At 39.5% G+C, this 22,697-nt stretch overlaps 1 protein-coding gene across 1 annotated transcript in view; it reads left to right on the forward strand.

Moving 5' to 3' along the window:
* Positions 1–22,697, forward strand: part of CMTM4 (CKLF like MARVEL transmembrane domain containing 4) — an 83,809-nt gene that overhangs the window by 48,463 nt on the left and 12,649 nt on the right. Inside the window, exons 2-3 of the mRNA XM_069085826.1 lie at positions 6,466–6,642; positions 22,455–22,553. Coding sequence (XP_068941927.1) covers positions 6,466–6,642; positions 22,455–22,553 — 276 coding nt within the window. The remainder of the gene's footprint in view (positions 1–6,465; positions 6,643–22,454; positions 22,554–22,697) is intronic.

A 22,697-nucleotide genomic window follows, 5' to 3' on the forward strand; every position in this document is an offset into this window, starting at 1 on the left:
GAGTTTGATAAGGCCTCTATGAATTACTTAGTACTTATATTGGCTCATTGCACTTAAACAATAGAATGTTTGAAGGTCTCATAAGTTAGTATTAAATTTGAACTAGTCACCAAATATTTATTTAGAACCTGATGAATTTAAGTAATTATTGTGAATAAACATTATTATTTAGTATACCATAGGATCAGAGTTAGATTTGGAAGGGAACTTGAGGGCAAGGATCCATAATTTCATTCATGAGAACACTCTGGCAACCCCTGCCATTTACCCCCCCTTACTATGTCTCTTTACTTTAAATATTCCTTATGAGTTGTGGCAGTTAAAAAAAAAATCCATGATGAGTTTCTCCCAGTTTAACTAAACTTTGTACTCAAAGTCCTTCTGTCTTGGTAGAACTTGCCAGAGCCTGTGCTGTACTCCAGAAGCCAGATTTTTTTCTGGAGCACAATGAATGATAATTATTAATAAAGCACTCTTTAAGTCTTAAGCTCACATCCTAATGGCTTCCAGTCCTCCTGGATCCACCATTTTTATGCCCTCTCTCTAAAATTAATCCCATTTCATGTTAGTCTGAGCTCCCTGAGGGCAGGGACTGTCTTTTGCCTTTCTTTGTACCCCCAGTGCTTAGCAGAGGGTAGGCATTCAGCAAATAGTAGGTATGTAATAAATGCGTATTGACTCTTCATTTGAAAAATACGTTGGGAGGAAATGAGGAAAGCCTCTAACTGCTTTAGTTGGGTGGACTTCCTGTGGTAGACTTTTGGGAGGACTAGAGTGACAGTGGATGAATTGGCATGGATGGGTTGTTTTTTCAGTTATTGGAGGGGATTGTAGACCCATTTGAGTATGTGTAGGGCCATGTACTAGGGACTGGAATGTAACGTAATTTTATTCTGTTAGACTCCTCAACATCATGGCAACCAATTGTCAATAATGTATTTATCATTCTTTGTCTTCAAAGTCCGTACTACTAGTGATTTTATTGCCTACAAAAGACCATTAGGCTATATTAGACTTGCTATATAATGCTCATGGTTTATAACATTCACAAATATTATTTTGATACTGTGGTCATCATAAAGAAAAACATTTGCATTATGCTTGAGGCCTTCAAAGATTATGAACTCTACAAAGAAATGAATCAATTAAAAAAAATTAAGTGCTTATTAGATGCCTACCCCTGTGCTAAACCAAGGGGGGATAAAAATAGAAAAGCAAGTTAGCTTCTGCTCTTTAACAGCTTACATTCTAATATAGGAGAAAACACTTGAGCTGTAGGGCAAATGGTAATCAGCAGGACATGGAGGGTCCAGTGGTAAGGTGAAGCTGCAAACTTGTCCCTTTGCTTACTAGGAAATGTATGTCACTAGAACAACAATGATAATAGCAACAATAATAATGATAAAGTGTTTTTTTATGAATATATCTCATATAATAACAATAACTAACAATTATTTAGTGCTTACTATATAATATAATAATATAATTATAAATATATAATTTATATAAAATATATAAAATAATATAATAAAGTGCCAGGCACTGTGCTAAGCTCTTTACAAGTATTGTCTCTTTTGATCCTTACAACAACCCTGGGAGGGAGGTGTTATTATTATCCCTATTTTACAGTTAAGGAAACTGAGGCAGATGAGGTAAAATGATTTACTAAGTGTCTGAGGCAGGATTTGAATTCAGGCCTTCCTGACTCCAGGTCTCCACTTCTAACACCTCTGCTGGTTGCAAGCTTCCTTTCCTTCCTCATGGAGAGGGCATCAAGCTATGGAAAGAAGTGGCTCCTGCTTTGTCAGAGTGGTTTTAGTTTTCTAATAAGTTTTTAGTTTCATCTTAAAATATTCATGAATTAGTTTCAAAATGGAATGAGAGTTTGTTCTTAGTCCCAACTATTTAATTCATGATAGGCCAGGATGCTTGAAAGTATTTTGAACACTGTCTGATTTTTAGTTCATTAGATAAATGTTTCCATTTAGTTTTGCATAATCAACTGGAAAGTTTTCTCTGAGCAATAGAGAAAGTATGGTGCTTCATCTCTTCCAAACAAAGCTTCTCCAACTAGCTTATTCTATTTTGCTTAAAAAAAAAAGGAAATCTCACCAGAAGATAGATTATGAACTCTTCAAAGACATGCGTCTCTGATGCATTCAAAGCTCTCTTATGTCCAGATGTTAGGCTGTGACAGATGTAGTGGCAGTCTTCCCTGGGATCTCCTTCAAGTTGTGCTGGTGCCTCCTTGTGCTGGGGAGGTTCTCCTGGCTCCCTAGGGGCTGTGCCAGTAGAGCCCAAGCTCTAGCCACTGGCACTAAATTGGTAAGACTTCAAGAATGACACAATCCCAGGGCAGCTAGGTGGCACAGTAAACAGAGCACTAGCCCTGGAGTCGGGAGGACCTGAGTCCAAATCTGACCTCAGACACTTAAAACTTACTAGCTGTGTGACCTTGTGCAAGTCACTTAACCCCAATTGCCCTGCCTTTCCCTTTGCAAAAAGAAAAGAAGAATGGCACGATCCCAGTAATGATATTCTCTGTTTTCAGGCTTATGTTGATAACTCTCATGTATACATCACTTTAAATGTATAATATATCTTCTTAAACTGTGTGTAAGGCAGGTAACACAAATATTATTCTCCTTTTACAGTGAAGGAAATGGAGGCTTGAAGAAATGATTTGCTCATAGTTACCCAAGATAGTGAAATGCCAGAGCTAGGATTTAAACCCTTGCCTTTTAACTCAAAGTCCACTGTGCTGGTGGTTTCACTACACTCATTTGTCCTCAGTTTGTTGTCGTTCACTTGTTTTAGTCGTGTTTGACCCTTCTTGAGCACATGTGGGATTTTCTTGGTATGGATGAGGAAACTAAATGGGGTTAAGTGACAGCTGGCCAGCATCTGAGGTGAGATTTGAACTCAGGAAGATGAGTTTTCCTGACTTCAGACCCAGAACTCTATGCACTGTGGCACCACCTAGCTGCCCCTTAGAAGTTCAGTAACCAGGGGGTGAATTTTTTTCAGCCACAGCCGATGTGTTATCAATGGAAAGAGTGTTAGATTTGGAGTCAAAGGACCTACGTTAAAACCCTGGCTCCTGCTGCTTATTACTTGTGTGAATTTGGGCAACACACTCTTTTTTGGACCTTATGTCCTCATATGTAAATTGAAGAAATCAGATGGCATTACCTGTAAGGTCACTTATATCTCTAAACCTACAATCTTATGTAATCATGAAGGCAATCTGCTGAGGCGTAGAAAGGTTGTGATCTTACGTTGGTGGAGAAGCATCCACACTGATTAAATAAAGGATCCTTGAAGTATTGACTTATTTACAAGAGACCATTAATGTCAAAATGATAATTTAGGTGACACACCCATCTACCCCTTCCTTCCACTTGGTACTCATTGGGTAGCTCTGACTAGTATTGCTACTTTTGGGCTGCTACTCCTACCATCCAGAAGCAGCTTTCAATGCCAGGGCATGGGAGCAAAAGCCCAAACTGCTTCAGGATCCAGCCAGGCGACCAGAGCCACTTTTGTGTACCAAGAATGTTTGCAGTAGGGGACTTCAAGTGTTTTACTACCTTTATTCTCCATCTTTAATCCTACTTCCTTGAGTCTCTATCATAACCCTTTGTCCATCCCAGTTATGTGGTAAATTCCTTACAGGTAGAGATTGTGTAATGTCCTCTCCTTCCCCCCCCATCTTCAGTGTTTTGTGCATGCATAAATATGTAAATACTCAAAGAACTCTGACTTTGTCAGCACCTTTTTCATGTGGAAGTTCCCCCACAAACAGATTGATGTGTTGGGGCTCATCCTAGTAATTAAAATCTGCAGTATATGGATATTAAGTGATTTGCTGAGGGTTATATTGCTAGTATCAGAGGCTTTGGTTGAACCCATTGCTTACTGATTCCAAATGTAGTTATCTCTCCAATCCACTATAAAAGTTACACATGCCTTGCAAATACTTAATATTTTTGAGTTTGTTAAAGAAATAGTTGACTTTAGGGATAATCTTTAGTGCTGATATTGGCATTTTGCATTAACAAAAAACGAATCTAGAAAGCTATTTTATGTGCTGTATTCTAACCAAAGTAAGTGGTTTTAACTTTTTGCTTCTTAACTTGATTCTTGACTAAAAATTTTTTCTGCCTCAGTTTTGATAAGGTCAGGGAAATGGAGGTAAGAATGATTATTTAGTTCTCAAATATTGTGGATTCTAGTGATTTTGCAAGTTATTCTTGACATTTTAATTTTATTACCATGAACTAGTTGTTTTTTTGTTTTTGTTTTTTGCTTTTTGGAGGGGGGTAGGTAGGGCAGTTGGAGTTAAGTGGAGTTAAGCTCAATGTCATACGGCTAGTAAGTGTTAAGTGTCTGAGGTCTGATTTGAACTCAGGTCCTCCTGACTCCAGGGCTGGTGCTCCATTCACTGTGCCACCTAGCTGCCCCTAAACTAGTATTTTTAAAATTTAGAAATAATGGGAGTAATTTAAGTCATACTTAAGGTGGTGGAGATTTTTGTTCTTTCCCATCCAAATATTATAACTTTTTTGGTAGCCAGTCCAACTGCCATTGTTGGTATTATGGCTAGAATATCATTCCACATTATTTGCTAATTCAACAAAATTTGAGAATGGAAAACTGATATTTTACAAAGAATTTTCATAGATCACAATTTACTTGTATCCTTTTTGTGCTGTTGATATGAGAATATTGTATTCACAGAATCTATACTATGTAGTGTCAGTATCTTTGGGCAGAGAGACTGTAGGAGAAGAAAAAGACTCTGTATGGTAAATACTTTTTTTTTTTTTTTGCTTTTTGGAGGGGCAATTGGGGTTAAGTGATTTGCCCAAGGTCACACGTGTAGTTTTTGTGTTAAGTGTCTGAGACTAGATTTGAACTCGGGTCCTCCTGACTCCAGGGCCAGTGCTCTATTCACTGCACCACCTAGCCACCCCTACATACTTCTTTTTAAGAATCAGTCTGATGGGCTTTTATATTTTTCATAAAATGTCCTGCTGTTTCTCTGTCTTACTGGAATGTGCAGGTGACTTTGGCATTTTCAGGGCTATCCCAGAGAATACAAACTGATAAATTCTACCAAGCTAGAAAGGATCTGAGTACATGCCTTGTGACAACCTGTGTGTTTGTCTCAGGTCCTACCTTTAAGTGAACCTATAATGTGGAGAGGCTTTAATCTGCATTGGCTCAGGGAGGGGGGAACCCATGCTGATGAAATTGCAGATCCTTGATGTTTTAAAATAAGCTGGAGTACCAGCTTGAAGCTAGCATACCAGAGGCATTTGCAATTCATCAGTACAATATGTTATTTCTTACCGAAGATTACTAGATCTTGTTACAGAAAATATATAAAAAACAAAACAACTTAAGGACTTTCCCATATGTGTTCCCTTTTCAACTGACTTGTAGGCATGTTGTCATTCAGTTGGGGAAATATGTAGCTTTCTGGAGAATGACTTTGGGAAGGACATCTAGAGAAACATGGAGGAGTTTTTGGACTTAAGAGATGAAACCTGAATCAATGTTAGGTTGGGATAGAAATGTGAAATAAAGTATTCTTTGCTTTTGATGTACAAATGCCTTGTTGGAGTTTCATATCAAATTATTTGCAGTTAGAATGGTATAAGCATGAACAGAAATCAAAAAGTCAGGATGAGGAGCTGATTGGGACTATGGGGGCTGGAGAGGAAGAGTTCTGTTTTAGATGCCACACTTATAAGCTAATGGTTGAAACCTCTGAACTCTTCATAGTTATAAGTGGGCATCTAATTCTGGATGATTCACTAGCGATACTTCCAAATGAACAAACCAGAGTCCAGTTGAGCTCTTATGACCTGGCTTGCTCTTTGCTGTTGCAAGGCAATGCTCTGTTTTATAAAACTCTGCTCCTTACCTCTGCCTTCAACCCTCCTTGTCTTTCTCTAAAGCATAGCTCATTTTCCATCTCCTACACAGGGCCTTTCCCAGGAGTTTGCACTTCCTTCCTCTTGGAATGACTTTGTATTTGCTTGTTGTATCTTTCCCTGTAGAAGATAAGCCTTTTGAAGGCAGGTGCTATTTTGTTTTGTCTTTTTACAGTGCCAAACTATGTCTTCTTCCACCCGATGGGCACTTAACAAATGTTGACTTGAGTTGACCAGAGGGTTAAGAGCTGGAACAATGCTCAGCAGCTATCTAATCCTAACCCTCATTTGACAGATTAGGAAAGAGGGAAAAATAATATACTTATGGCCCTCTGTAGAAGTAAGTAGCAGAGATGGAATTGGAACCCAGATCCTGTGACATGCCTCCTCTATTCTCCATGGATGTGCTAAAAGACCTTCTGTTATGCAGAAGTATAGGAAGCTTATGTGTCTGCTGATGTGCTAAATAAATACGCTCAGATATATGTTTATATACTGTGGATCTTTCTGTTTATCTTTCTAGGTTTTGGCACTGATTGCATTCATCTGCATAGAGACTATCATGGAATGTTCCCCATGTGAAGGGCTCTATTTCTTTGAATTTGTCAGCTGTAGTGCATTTGTAATTACTGGAGTTTTGCTGCTTATGTTCAGTCTCAATCTTCACACGAGGATACCACAGATCAACTGGAACATTACAGTAAGTACAAACGTTATCTGCAAAAATGCTCTGTCTTTAAATCACACCTGAAATTTTCATTAGCCCTGGGTATTCTGTTAATACTCTAACTGCTGTTCCTATAATCCTGTTTTTGATTTATTTACTTATTTAGCTCATCAGAGATTATAGGATTTCAGAACTGGAGAGAACCTTAGAGACCATCTAGTCCAGTCCCTTCATTTAACATAGAAGACCCTGAGATCCTGAGTGGGAAAGTCACTCACCCAAATCACAGGCACGGTTAGTCAGCAAGCATTTATGAAGCACCTACTGTGTGCCAGGTGTTGTGATGGCTGGTGATACAAAAAGACTTGAATAGTGCTTGTCTTCTAACGGAGGAGACAACATGTAAATGACTCGGTACACACAAACCATGGGCTGAGTGAATTAGTTTCAGAGCCAGGACGAGGTCATAGGTCAGGACTTCTCTTTCCCAATCTCAAAATTCTTAGGGGCAGGTAGGTGGTGAAGTAAATAGATCACTGGCCCTGAGTTCAAATCTGGTCCCAGACCCTTAACATTTACTAACTGTGCGACCTTGGGTAAGTCACTTAACCCCAATTGCCTTGCTTTCCCCCCCTCCAAAAAAGAAAAAAAAAAAGATTTTCAGTTCCTTCATTACATACTTACAGGATCTGTGGCACACACAGGGCAGGGCCCAGAAGAGGTTGTCAAAGTGTTGTCACTGTTGCTGATCTCGTGACAAAGTCATTGCCAGATCTCTTTGAATTTGTTTGTTTTTTGCCAAAGACCTTGGACAGTTTGTAGCACAGCCTAATGCACAGAATTTCCTCATTGTCTCATAAAATACAAAGGCATACAGACACTGGAAAAGCCATGCAGATAAACAGCATGCCCACAGTTGCTGTGCCCTGCCATGAAATGACCTCATCCACAGCAGGGTAGCTCAGCCCCCCCAGCAGCTCGGAGTCCAGGACCCTACTGGCTTTAACTGGCTGTTTGCCAGCGACCTCAGAGTAGGAGGGGAGCTGGTGCCCTCTTGAGGTTATTAGCAGCATGTCAGTTTCCCAGCTTCCCAAACTGTGGCAGCTGATGGCATCTTAGTCCCCTTTCTTTAGATGAGCCCTTTTAGCTCTTGTCCTACTCTTATTAATGAAACCTAAAATTCTGAAGCACACTGATGTCTCAGTGAAAACTCAGGCCCTAAGATTCATAGGTGTTCGTGTGGACTGCTTCTTAGTTTTATCTTCTCTATCTTATTATACTAGTGCAGATTTTTTTTTAAACCTTAGTCCAAGACTTTGCTTTTTCTCTATTAAATTTAATCTCTATCCTCCCTCTGTAGAGACTATTGCCTTTAAGGAAGTGATAAGAAAAGAAGCAAATTGCTGAGTTAATTAAAGCAGTTGAAAATTTTTTTTCTGGTTGTTTTGGCTTTGGTTCAGCACTTAGAAGAAAAAAAACACGTGCCTGGAACGTTTTCTTTAAGCTTTGCAACTTCAGTATACTTGTACTATTTTGTCTGTGACTTTGTGATAGATTATATATAGATTATATGTTTCAGACATTTCCTATGATAAAGTATTGTAGTCCTATGGCTTCTTGTAATATACCTATTTCAGGAAGTGTTTCTTCTGTAGTTTTTTCATCAAATATTGCTTTACAATAAAATTTCATTTATTTATCATTGAATCACAAGAGTTAGAGATTGAAGTAATCTTATAAATCACTTAGGCTGTCCCCTTGGAATTATGTCACAGAAATCTGTAGTAGACCCAGTTATCATAGTTCTGTGATTTTTCTCCAGCATCATTCAGTAGCATGTGAATAGAAGGGAAGGTAGCAAATGGTGGGAGTAAAACATGCCATGTTGCCTTCCCCCAAGTCGCCCAATTGCCAGTCAGTCTTCTTCTTAATTAGACACATTTAGTTCAGACCAGTTTCCCTCCCTAGTCTTTCAGGTATAATAGACCTTTTAAAAATAAAGGTATACTGTTAATTTTTCTAGATATTTCCCTGATCAAGTCACTCAGTGTCTGTAATATTCCTTAGTGTGGCCTGAACCAGATTAAAATGTCATTGGGAAATACTGCACCAGAAAATACAATAAAACATGTATAATGTGACATTTTAAAACTATGTAATCACATAGCTCACAGAGATCCTTACATATGTTTGAGTGGCTCTCATTTCCATTCAGGTTTGAAACTACTACTCTTGACAACTCTATGAGACGTAAGTTGTGGAAAAGGCATTGGTAGGAGGGGTTTCCTCACTTGGGAGTTCCCCATACCTATGAAATTTCAGATCCAGGCCCTATCTATCCCCTGAATAATATACTTTTCCCTCCCTTCTGGGGTCACTATTCCACGAGATTAATTTGCTCTACCTTTTAAAAGAACAAAACCAAACCAAAGCTCATGTTTCTGTAGTACTTTATGATGTACAATGTGCTTTCCTCAAAATAACCCTGTGGGGAAAGTCAGCAAGAATTATTATCCCTGTGTTAGAGATAAGCAAACTATGGCCCAGGGAGGTGGTTATTTGTTAGTAAACAGCAGTATTATGACTTGGATCCAGGTCTTTGACTCCAAGTACAGAACCTTCTCTTACCTAGGCAGCTAGGTGACCCAGTGAGTAAGAACACTGGACTTGGAGTCAGGAAGATGTGAGTTCAAGTCCTGCCTCAAGACATTTACTAGTTGTGTAACCTGACCCTATCGTGTAAACTCTCAGCCTCAGTTTTCTCATCCATAAATTAGGGATAATGTTACCTACCCCAAAGGATTGTTGTGAGGATTATGTTCAGTGCTTTGTAGTCCTTTAAAGGGCTATCTAGGTGCTAGTTCTTATTTATTGCATGCCCTGTTCTTAACCTTCCTCTGTTCCCCAGTTGTCTCTTTTCCTTTGAATTGCAATCCAAATAACAGTGTATCTGTATCTTCTTGTACTCCACTAAAAGGCCCAGACCCTTAATAAAGCTTTTTAATTCAATGAAAATAAGTGTAATTGAGGTGGCTAGGCGGCGCAGTGAATAGAGCAGCGACCCTGGAGTCAGGAGGACCTGAGTTCAAATCCAGCCTCAGACACTTGACACGCTTACTAGCAGTGTGACTTTGGGCAAGTCACTTAACCCCAGTTACCCTCCCCCCGAAAAAAGCGAAAATAAGTGTAATTTGTTTTATAGGAGACTAGGAGAGAATGGATCTCCAGAGGTTCCTCACAGTACATCAGTTTATTGTGGTGATATTTATTCTACTCATACCTTAATTCTCTGAAAAGATTGCATGGGGACAGCTCACATCTTAGACTAAACTGGAGCCTATCAGAAGATGAGAAATCAGTATATCTCATCATAGTTGGGGAAAGAAGTAAAGAGGAAGAATTTGTTATCTTCCATTCAGAAAAAGAGATGGTAGAGGATACATTGTTTTCTTTTCCCTCCCCCACCTCAGGATTGACCTTATTTAGGGGAATAGCTGGATTAGTAGGATTAAAGGACTAGCCATCTGCCCCTAAATGACTCTTTGCACTCTGCCTGCACTGTTGCTAATTAGAGATTCATTTAGGTTAATAAAAAATCCAAAAGATGGAGAAGCCAGACTGTCAGTCACTATCATAACTTAGTAAGAATTAGCTTAATTTGTCTGCTTATCAATTAGATTGAGACAATTGTAGTTTTGGCGAAGTGGAATAAAGAGGAAAGGACAGGATTTGGGTGGGATGCTACAGTGGTGAGTTTTAGATATCCAAACAACATTAGGGTCCTGGGCCAAGACAAAAGGCAACAACAGGGAAAAGGGCTCATAGAAAGTCAAGTGGGAGATTGTCCCAAGACAAACAGCCTGTTTTGAAATTTTGCCTAAAATGGGCCCTATGACCTCTGTGGTTCATAGAAAAGAGCAGATACAACCATGTATTTCACTGTTACCCCTCTATGCCTCTACCCAAAGCTTAGGTATAATTAACATTTATCAAATTTCTGCCTTCCCAATACTCTGCCAAGAGTGGTAAAGCAAGGAGATAGGGAAGAAAAAGAGATCCAGGTTCCCAATTTCTAGAGTTTACCACCATATTTCACCTTAGGGGAGCAACTCTCTACCCTCCAGTTGTACTGGCTACTTTTTTGTTGAATGTTTCAGATTTATATGGCAAACGTAAATTGGTGGAGGGAATCTACATGCCAGTGAAATCATTCATTCTTGAATTGAATTGTATTGCAAGTAACTGGGATTGTTAAGGCATTCCATCACACATGACCAAACCTGTGTCATTTGGCCTGGCCTGCCCTGGTGCTGATAGAAATGGCTATAATAGAAAGGTCAGAACTCTCCCCTACCACGAATTTTTCTCTCTTAAAGAAGGATCAGGGGGGTAGAATAACCAGTGGCTAAACTAAGCAAAAATATCTGGCAAGGTAGCAAGAAGACCTTTCTGATCTCCACCAAGGTAAAGCTTTATTGAGGGCCATCAACCAAATGATCTACCACAAATTATTAGTGGCTAAGAAACTGATTTTGGCATTTGGTGATTCTATGTACTCTGAGCTACAATAGAACCAAATAGAATGGAATGATAGGCACCAAGTACGTAATGTGATAGTTTATCTCTTATCTTGGTCCATTAAGGAGTATACCCTTCTAGTGTGGTACATAAAACCTACAAAGAGCAGAGCCCTTGGATTTTTTTACATCCAAGACTGTGGTTTGGCAGAATTCACCCTTAAAAAAAAATTGTATGTGTTTCTTTTCTTTTTTTGAACATTCATTTAAAAATTTTTTTGAGTTCTAAATTTTCTCCTCCCTCTAGCCCTTCCACCCATTGAGAAGGCAAGTGATATGATATTCATTACATGTAAGAAGTTAAGCGAAACATTTCTATAGTATTGGCAGAAGACAACTTAGGATAAAGGGGAATGTTTGATGAATGAATGCCTATGTGCCAAGCATATTACAATGCTTAATCTTTTTCTGTATCACCCTGGTTTAGTGTTATTCTTCATGTTTCTTAGAGGAAGCATTAAGATCCAAAGAATAAACATATATGGTGTGGCTGAAAAATAGAGAATGTGAAAGGGAAGAGAGACAGTTTATGAAAGGCCTTGAATGTCAGGGTTAGGAACTCAGCCTGTATTCAAAAGGCTATGGAGAGTCACTGAAGGTTTTTCCCATAATGTGGCCCTATTTTGTCTTTTTAGCCTTCTCTCCAGCTTCTCCCCAAATCAAACCTTTTATTCCAGTTAGGCAAAAGTCTCCTTAATGTCTCCTGTTTATGTCATACTTGTTCCCCAAATCTCTACTGTGGCTGCTGTTGCTGTCCACTATTTGAACTGAGTTAGCAAATTACCAATTTTTAAAAAATAACAGCGACTCACATTTTATATAGTTACAGGACACTTTCCTCAGACAGTCTTACAAGGTAAGTAGCAGAAATATTGCTACCATTTTACAGGTGAGGAAACCTGTTATCAGAGAAGTCTAGTGGCTTCACTTCTTGGCTACAAAGTCTTATACCCAAAAGGTCTTTGAACTCCAGTTAGAGTGTCTTGATGTTGCAATTTAATAATTTCTTATAGAAATAGTAAATAAAACCATGAACCTATCAGTTTATAGTAACCAATTACTATTAATTAGCATTGTCTTGTTCAGTTTAAAAATTCTTCCAAAGCAGCTTGGCATGAATCCAGTTTCAGATCCCCTATCCCTTTGCCTATTCCTTAAGTCCTGGTTAAACTTTTTTGACTACTCCAACCTACTTATATTGATAGTTCCTTTCACCAGACTATAGCACTTAGAGTCCATACCTTGTAATTTGGCTCCTAATTATATAGGGTATAGTCTTGTTAACTAAATGCTTCCTATGTGTTAGTCTTGTCTTTATTGATCCCTGAGGGCATAGACCTTGGCTTATCTTCATGTAGAACAGGGGTGAGCCAATTACAGCCCAGCCCAAGGGCCAAATCCAACCTACCACCTGTTTTTGTACAGCTAAATTAAGAATGGTTTTTATGTTTTTAAATTCAATAAGACTTTATTTAAAAGTTTTAAAAACCATTCTTAGTTCACAGTGGGTACCAAAACAGGCAGTGCTGCAGGTTGCCAACTTCTGTTGAAGAAACATGTGTACTTGTTTCCATGGGGCTCTGTTGAACCGTTTTTACTGATAGCTTCATTAAGAATCAGTTTTTCTAGGACCTGGCTCAGTGCTTGGAATGTAGTAGGCTCCCAATAAATGGCTGCTGATTGATTTTACCTATATGGTTGTCCCTTAGGTACCTATGCATTCATGGTGGTATTAGGTTCCCATTTCTTCATTGCCTTAGTGTTTATATAGTTTTGGGCACCTGGACATTCATTAAGTGTTGTTCATTTGATGATCTTTAGTACATGGAGTACCATGTTTTCCTTGGTATTGCTTTCTTCTAGGAACAGTTTAATTGTTATTTCTCAAGGTATCCAGTATTTTTTATATTGCTTTGAACATTTCATTCATTTAGTTAACTTATTAAGTACTTAATGTATCAGGCACCATGGTGGGTGCTGTAGATGCAGAGACAAAAGTGAAAGAGGCTCCTTGTCTTCATGGAACTTATATTCTTTGGGGAGGTGAGGTAAATAGCATGAACTCAGATCAGTCAATGTGAGTTATATATAAAGTCAATGCAAAGTAATTTTAGGGGAAGTGATTGCCGTGGAGAAGATCAGTATGTTAGAATTGTTGTTGTTAGTGTTAGTGTTAGAATGATTACTTGAGTCGAGCTTTGAAGGAAGTTTGGGATTCTGAGAGATGGAGGTGAAGACCACTGCTACAAAAGTGTGGAGGTGGGAAATGGAGCATTATGTGTGAGGAACAGGGAGAAGAGTGGTTTAGCTGGAATGCAGTGTGTAAAGGAGAGTAATGTACTACAAGTCTGGAGGGTAGAGGAGTCATCTCAAGCTAGTTTCTGAAGGGCTTCTGAAGAGCCTGGAGCCACTGGGCTTCTTGAGCAAGGGAGTGACAGATTGATCTCACCTATGCTTTAGGAATCCATCTGGCAGTTGTGGGATGTATGGATTGTAAATGGCAAAGACTAGAGGCAGGGGAGCAGGTATGCAGGAAGATGACTGGTGATTAGGGCCTGAATTAGGATTTCACATTCTGTGGGTGGAGAGAAGGGGATGGATGTGAGAGGTGTTATAGAGGTAGAACTGGCAAGACCAGGACAATTGATTTGCTAAAAGTAGATTCCCCCTTGCTGCCCCCTGCCCACCCTCTCCTTTTAGAAATATTATGAAAACATTTTTGTCAACATTCTGGACTAATCTGAAAGAGAAACCTTCAGGTATCAATTCAGAAACACTAAATTGCACTCACTTTTTTTTTCTTTTATCAAAGATCCAGGGGTGGGGAATCATATGTGACCTTCTAGGTCCTTGGGTGTGGCATTTTGAGTCCAAGTTTTATAGAACAAATCCTTTTATTAAAGGGATTTGTTTTGTGAAGTTTACATTCAGTCAAAGGGCTGAATTTGAGGATTTAGAGGGTTACATGTGGCCTTGAGGCCAAAGGTTCCTTTCCCCTGCTGAGTAATCACTTTCTTTTTTTTTTTTAATATTTTATTTTAGACTCAAATGCCAGAACAGAAATACAGAATAGAGGAAAGAAGCAAAAAACATACCATGAGCTTAAATACAAAGAAAGGGAAAAAAAAGTATGTCATGTGCATAGCAGAATATAAAGATTCAAAATATATAACAAATTTTCATTTTGAGAGGAATGATTAAAACTTATTTCTACAGAAATTATGTAATACATGACTTATGGAAGCTAGGGATCCATATATACCAGAAAGTTTTTTGACTTGCAGCAAATGTAGGAAAATAAATGGATTGTAGAAGAAAGCAGTGGGGATTGTTGATTAAACATTTTCACTCATCAGTCTAATCAGCATACCTCAGAGAATTTTTCTGCCTATAGCTATCAAGGATGAGACATTTAAACACAGATTAGTACTAGATTATTCTCTAGCAGAAGAAGAGGTAAATTGAGAGATATAATGGAGAAATTTGTTTACCTGAATTCAGAATAACAATCAGCAGAATGGGAGACATAGAATGAGTCACTGTCTCACACGGAAGATAAAGGACAAAGCAAGGATCCAACTGGTTTAATCTTGTTTTGAGGTTAGAAGTCAGCTAAGTAGAGTAAAAGTTCAGTCTTGCTTGAAATGCTCATACATAATAAGCTTATGAATATTAATTTCTCCTCCTCTGGGAGGACTAAAGGTTCCTTATAATGGTCATACAATGCATGTAGTGGGAGGGGGGACATATCAAGGGGAACTGTGTAGTAAGTGTATCTGAAAGTTGTATGCTCTGTATTACTCATCCAGTAGGGAGACAGGGGAGGGACTTCACAGTTGGACATAGGTTTTTAAGGCTTACTTTTGTTTCTGGAGGGTGTGTCTATTTTATAAGACATCTGCCACGGTGGAATAAATTTATCATTTTATCTTCATTCCTCCTGAGCCTGAATGAGTTATTTCTCACAATTTAAGAAAACCTGTATGATAAATAATATGCTTTGTGTTGAGAACTATCTGTCTTTGCTTACTTAGAAGTTTTCTTTTATTCTCTGCTGTGCACTTGTTTACTTTGTTCTTTTTTCTCCCCCCCCCCCCGCCCCAGGCTACAGTTAAGTTGGATGTGTTTCTCTCTCTCTTTATGTATCTATATCTATATATCTATATATACACACACACATGTAGACATATACTTTATCAAACAAATTATCCTCCTGCTCTTTGTTTGGATGTTTGTGCATATCTCTTGTTTCCTCTCTCTCCTGTCTCCTCTACTTTACTTCTGCCTGCTACCTTGCCCTCCCGTTACTTGCCTAATCCCCTCCAAGGATCCCTCTCCTATCCTCCCATTCTCATAAATCTAAAGACCTTTCTATCCCCCCTCCCTTTTTACCTATTTCCTCACCTTTTCCTCTAAAGATCCCTCCCTTGTCCTCTCCCTCCTTCCTATGCCCCTGTTGTTTTATTTCTTCTGAAAGTGGGGACATTCTTCCCCACCACTTCTTCACTCACTGGATGTGTGCTGGTTCCTTCTTGCCCCTGCAGCTCTTTGCAGCACAGCTGGGTCTGGCATTCCTTGTCAGCAGAGGTTCCCTCAATGACCTTCCCAAGCTCAGACACCCAACTCCCCTCACTATCCTGGGGATAAAAGTTCCTCTGGTTGGACCTGAGGCAGCCTTTCCAACCAACTAACCCCAGGAACCTGCTGCTTGTTGTTAAAGTGGACCCTAGCCTGGAGGTGTTTGCTCTTCACTGGGACCAAACCTCTTCCTGGGATTTTTCTTCTGATCTTCTGGAATTGTCCCAGGAAGACTCCTGTTGTGCCCTTATTCTTATTTATTTTTACTCACACTTTGTTTTCCCAAAGGTGCTATTTTATCTCTTTTGTGGGGGAAATTCTTGAGAGTTTGGAATTTTCTGACCTACTCAGTCATCTTCCCAGAATCCTCTGAGTAATCACTTTCTTTGAGAAAACTGGGTAAACAGCTGAGGTTGGTGCTCTGTTTTCTTTTTTGATAGAATTAAGGCAGTGACCTGTGACTGCACTGGTCTACCTAGAGCAGGACCTCCTTCCCAGACCTCAACCAGATTAGGGTCATAATTTGCCTAAGAGAAGGAAAAATGTCATTAATTACTTTAGTTAATAGAATCATCTCTTGAGTGCACCTTTGACCACCTAGAAACAGACTCCATGGAGGGGGAGTTGTCAGTGGCTTTAGGGATATAAATCTCCAAACTGTGCTGAAAGTTTAATAATTGTTTGGTTTGAACTTTAACCTTTGCACTTTCTTGACCTGTCATGTTTTCTGGGGTGCTGTAAACTCCAAAGTCGCTTCTGTTAGAGAGATTTCCAAAGGCATGAGATTATGCTAGTTTGGACCTTTTATCTTTCTGGAAAGAGAAATACTTAAATTAGAAAAATCTTAATTGATTGAAAAATGTTTGCAGTAGACATGCATAAAAACAGGGTACTGAACTTTCACATATTTTGTGAAAGAGGGAAGAGCAGAGAAAGACGATGTGAACTCAGATGTTTAGAAGGATGGTGGTCTTCTTTAAAATATGGAATTTAGGAAGGGAAAGATAATGAGTTCTGTTGTAGAGGTGGTAACTTTTGTTGTACCCAGAAAACATGAGCAAGACCCAAGTAACAATTTAGAATTCAACCCTTTATTTACGCCATGTTGACTGATCAGGCCACATGTTGGCAGGCTGATGGGGTCCCGTCCCACGGCCCCACCCAAATCGTATAGCGGGGATCTCAGGTAAAGCCTCAGTTTTTAAAGGGATGCCACATGGCCAATGGTTAGGTATTAGGTAAGCAGGAACTTGCAAAGACCAAAGCCATCACCAACTCTCCCTGACCCAGCAGCCCTCCTACTTCAGTGAAGGAGAGCTGACTGGGAGAGGACGGAGCTAAACCTGTCAGTCTGTTCACTTCCTTGAGGGAGAGCTGAGGTTGGGGGAGGGGAAGGAATGGGCCAGGTATAACACTTTGAGACTCCTATGGGAAATGTAACAGGAAATGCCCAATAGTGCACGGTTGGATAGGTCTGCAGTTCATGGTTTTCAGCCCTTACACCCTGAAGGCCGAGGACCTTGAAGAAATATAGCTCTTTGGTTTGTTCTTTTGTCTTGTATCTCCAGGTCTTAATATGCTGCCTGGCTCATGAGCAGGACTTAATAACTGGAGCTGGTGTCATGGAAAGATGAAGCAATTAAAGACAAATCATGATTCAGAACCCACCTTCATTATTACCGTGTTTCCCTGATAATAAGACCTATCCCGAAAATAAGCCCTCCCCTTACTGTGTAAGATTCCTCTAAAATAAGCCCTCCCCCGAAAATAAGCCCTATTGAGATTGCTACTGTAGTGAAGGTGATCCCCTTCACTACACACGCAATCTCAATAGGGCTTATTTTCGGGGGAGGGCTTATTTTAGAGGAATCTTACACAGTAAGGGGAGGGCTTATTTTCGGGATAGGTCTTATTATCAGGGAAACACGGTAGTTTTGTGTCCACGGGCAGTAACTTTACCTTGAGTGTCTTCATCTACAAAGCAGTAATCTCTGTAATGTCTTCCTTACAGGGTTGTTGTCAGGGCTGAATGAGAGCTTAAAGCAGCAGTGTATCAGTATCAGCTCTTACTGCTTCTGTATGTGTGACCTTGGAAAAACAGTGCACTGTGGACCTCATTGGGTTATTATAGATCAGGTACTTCGGAAATGCTGCTGCTAATAACGGCAATTTTGCAATTCAATAGCATCACCAGAAAAAGATTAGCATTGAAAGATGGGTTTTTGCGTCAGGGAACATCTTGAGATCACTGAAAGAATTGTTCCGTTTCCCCAAACAATCCTACTCTTTCCTTGTTTTATTCTGGGCCTAGCTCACTGTCAGTCTGTAGTGCAGGAGCACACTGTGTGTTCTGTCTTCTCTCTAACGGACCAACTCATGCATTGCCCAGCTTATTGCATGTCTTACCCTACCCCTAAATCCCCAGTGTCACAGTCTAACATTATCCACATCTTCCTCTGTGCTTTCTGGAATTCCTGGTCCATAGGTAACAAAATTACTTTCATCTTAAATCTTTTCCTTTTCTACTCCTTTCATACTCTTACTCCCCCTGAGATCTGGCTCCCCTCAGTGTACAAAGCCTCTAATTCCAGGTTTGGCTGCACTTTTATTTGTTCTCCCTGGCTCCCTGGTGGAGGTGGGGGAGTTGGAATACTCCTTGCTCCCCATTTCCTCTTCCAGGTTTGCCTTCTACCTCCCTTTCTTCCTTTGAGGTTTGTGCAGTTCACATCTCCCATTCAATCAAAATCATGGTAGTGGTTGTCTGTTGACCTCCAGGACACCCCGCTTCTCTTTTCAGGGAGTTCAGTGCCTGTCCCACCTTTTCTTCTACCTTGTAACCCCAAATTCTTACGTTTATCTACATTGACCTCCAGTCTCTTGACCCCTCAGTTCTTTTCTTCACCATTAGAGCTATACTTTTCTATACTCTTTTACCTTCCTTGTCTTGACCCCTTGGTGAACTAGGTCTAATCTACACTATCCTCTTGTCTTTGGTCCCTTTTCCCCAGTGCCCTCTTCTCTCCTCTGATGCTGTCATCACTCTGTTGTTAGCTCTCATTGCATCGTACTTGGACTGCTGCAGTGACTTACTGCTTGATTTCCCTGCTTACAAGCTTCTTTCTACCCTCCCCTCACCTGTCAAAGGAATCTTCTTAAAGCACAGGAATGACCATGTCACACTCCCCAGCTCAGTAGACTCCAGTGGCTCTCTGTCACCCCCAAGAGCAAATACCAAATCATCTCTTTGGTTTTTGAAGCCCTGCTTTCATAACTTGTCCTCCTCTCACCTTTCCACTTTTTTTTTTTTCTTTTTGGAAGGGGGAATGTAGGGCAGTTGGGGTTAAGTGACTTGCCCAAGGTCACATGGCTAGTTTTTTTGTTTTAAGTGTCTGAGGCTGGATTTGAACTCAGGTCCTCCTGACTCCAGGGTCAGTGCTCTACTCACTGCGCCACCTAGCCACCCCCCTTTCCACTCTTCTTACACATTAACTACTTCATCACCCTCGTGGTACTCTGTCTTCCAGTGACACGGGGATGAAGAGGGCATTTTCCCTGACTGCCCCACTCCCCATGCTTGGAATGCTCTCCCTCCTCATCTTTGTCTACTGGTAGCACTTCCTTCAAGTCTTCACTAAATCCTACCTTCTATGAGGAGTCCTTTCTCAATTCAGCTTCCTTTGGCTGATTATTTCCCATTTATCCTAGACACGCTATAGAATATAGCACATTGCCTCCTCCATTAGACTGTGAGCTCCTTGAAAGCAAGGCCTGGCTTTTAACTTTTGTTGTACCCCTAGCAGTGCTTAGCATAGTGCCTGGCACATCCTTAATAATGCTTATTGATTGATTCGCTTATGTCATAATCTGAACAATAGTCATTTTTCTAAAAATTGTTTTCCTTTTTCTTTTTAAAAAAAAATTTAAAAATATTTTTATTTAAAGTTTTGAGTTCCAAATTCTCCCCCCTCCCTGAGACAGTAAGCAATCAGATATAGGATATACATGTGCAATTCTATATAACATTTCCATATTAATCATTTTGTACAAGAAGACTTAAAGAAATGAGAGAGTGAAGAATAGCATGCTTCAGTCTATTCAAACAATATGATTTCTTTCTCTGGAAGCAGAGATCATTGGATCATGGTATTGCTGAGAATAGCTAGGTCATTCGCAATTCTTTGTCAAGCAATGTTGCTGTTACTGTGTACAACATTGTCCTGGTTCTGTTCACTTCGCTATGTATTAGTTCATGTCAGTCTTTCCAGGTGTATCTGAAATCATCCTGCTTGTCATTTTTTGTGGCACAATAATATTCCATTGCAGTTATATACCACAGTTTGTTTATCAGCATTCCCCAGTTGCTGGGCATCCTTTTAATTTCCAATTCTTAGCTACCACAAAAAAAGCTGCTATGAACATTTTTTTTAAAGCAATTGGGGTTAAGTAACTTGCTCAAGGTTATACAGCCAGTTATTTCTGGATGTGGTGCTAAGTATCTGAGCCCGGGATTCGATCCCCAGGTCATCCCAACACTGGAGCCTGTGCTCTTACTCGCTGAGAACTATAAACATTTTTCACATGTAGGTCCTTTTTCCTTTATTTGGATATCTTTGGTATATAGACCTAGTGGTGGTATTGCTAGATCAAAGAGTATGCATGGTTTTATAGCACTTTGGGCATAGTTCCAAATTCCTCTTCAAAATGGTTGGATCAGTTCACGACTCCATCACCAGTACATTTGTGTCCCAGTTTTCCCACATCTCTTCCAACATCTAGCATTTTCCTTTTTTGTCATATTAACTAATCTGATCAGTGTGAGGCAGTACCTCAGAGTTGTTTTAATTTGCATTTTTTTAGTTAATAGTGATTGATTCCTTTGCCTGAAAACTGCCTGTTCATATCCTTTGACAATTTATCAGTTGGGAAATGACTTGTATTTTTATAAATTTGACTCAGTTTTCTATATGTTTGAGAGAGATAAAGCCTTTATCAGAGATGCTTGTTGCAAAATTTCCCCCCAGTTTTTTTTGCTTTCCTTATAATTTTGGTTGCATTGGTTTTGTTTGTGCAAAGATATTTTAAATTTATACAATCAAAATGATCTATTTTACATTTAGTAATGCTCTCTGTATCTTTTGTGGTCCCAAACTCTTCCCTTATCCATAAATCTGACAGATACACTATTCCATGCTCTCTCAATTTGCTTATGGCATCACCCTTTATGTGTAAATCTTGTACTCATTTTGACCATATCTTAGTATACAGTGTGAGATGTTGTTCTATACCTAATTACCGCTATATTGTTTTTCAGTTTTACTGGCATTTGTGAGATAATGAGTTTTTGCTCCAAAAGTTTGGGTCTTTGGGTTTATCATACACTAGATTACTATGGTCATTTACCATAATGTAATTTGTACCTAATCTATTCTACTGATCCACCACTCTATTTTTTAGCCAGTACCAGATTGTTCTGATAATTACCACTTTATAATACAGTTTGAAATCTGATATGACTAGACCACCCTCATTTACATTTTCCCCTTTGATTCCCTTGATATCCTTGAGCTTTTGAATAATAAGATTTGCAAAAACTATGAGCACCGTGCTCCTATTTTAAATCTAGGAGTCTAGGTGACAAGTTTAATTTGCTTGAATGATCTAACAGGACTGGATAATAAAGGAGTATGCTCTGTTTAATTTTTTTCATTACTAGCCTTATTTTCCTCTTTCTGGACTGGAGAATGCTCCCCCCACCCCCTAATTTGGATATAATTTCTGAACCAGTGGGTAACTATCTATAATAACATTTAATTTATATGAGTTTGGGTGGTGGATGCCTCAGTTTTCTCATCTGTAAAATGAGTTGGAGGAAGAAATGGCAAACCATTCCAGTATCTCTGCCAAGAAAACCCCAGATAGGGTCATGAAGAGTCAGACATGACTGAAATGACTGAACCACCACCACCAACCATATTAGGACTTAGGTGCCATAAGTGAAACCGTTGTTAAATATCCTGAATTCTGGGCCTGTGGCCTGATCTGGTATGGAAGAATCATAAAATAAAATATATATTTATCCATGTAAGTCTGAAAGACCTTACATGAAATGAACACATTACCAATTTAGGTATTTTTGTATATGTTTTATATTAAAACCAATTTACCTTTAATTATGAGGAATGAATGGGGTGGGGGGAAGCGGGGTGGCGCTTCTAAGCTTCTGAAGGTGCACCACTTTTGCTCCTGCAGATTCTAGGCTTATGTTGACAGTGTGGGCACAGGGCTGTCTGTGAACAGTGTTGGAGCTGGGTCCAGGCCGCACTGGTTGGGTCAAATGTTTGCCTTCTATAATAGAACTTAATATTAAGTACATTTGGTTGGTATGCCATTGAGAGATTTGCTGTCAGTTGCTATTTCTGCAAGAGAAATCACTTGGAAATTCCAATATCCTTTAGTGAACTGGTGAAATATATTCGCACAATGCTGTGACAATCTTAGAGGCATCCTCAGCTTGTGTGTCCCTGATTTCCTTTGTGCTGACCCTTGCCTCTGTTGCATAAAATACAAAATACGTAACAGTCCACAAAAAGGGGATTTTGTTGTTCTTATTTCGAATGTTCTCTGTTTACTTTAAGAGCAAAAACTAGGATGATCCTTTTCAAGTAATTCCACCCCTTTTCCCCCTTTCAGGATTTGGTCAACACTGGACTCAGCACCTTCTTCTTCTTTATTGCCTCTATAGTACTTGCTGCTTTGAACCATAAAGCTGGAGCAGAAATTGCTGCGGTGGTAAGAGAACAAAGTAGTTAAGACAGAATGACTCATCCTGGTTTGCATTCCTACCCCCGGGCACCTTGTTCTAATCTCCCTTTAACCAATTTAAAAATAAGATAATGCTGTCACCTGCACTGTGGAAATCCCAGTTGGGATTAA

Source organism: Petaurus breviceps, unplaced genomic scaffold (genome assembly GCF_028583685.1).
Source record: "Petaurus breviceps papuanus isolate PSGF00001 unplaced genomic scaffold, PetGlider_PUasm1.0 176, whole genome shotgun sequence".
NCBI lineage: Eukaryota > Metazoa > Chordata > Mammalia > Diprotodontia > Petauridae > Petaurus > Petaurus breviceps.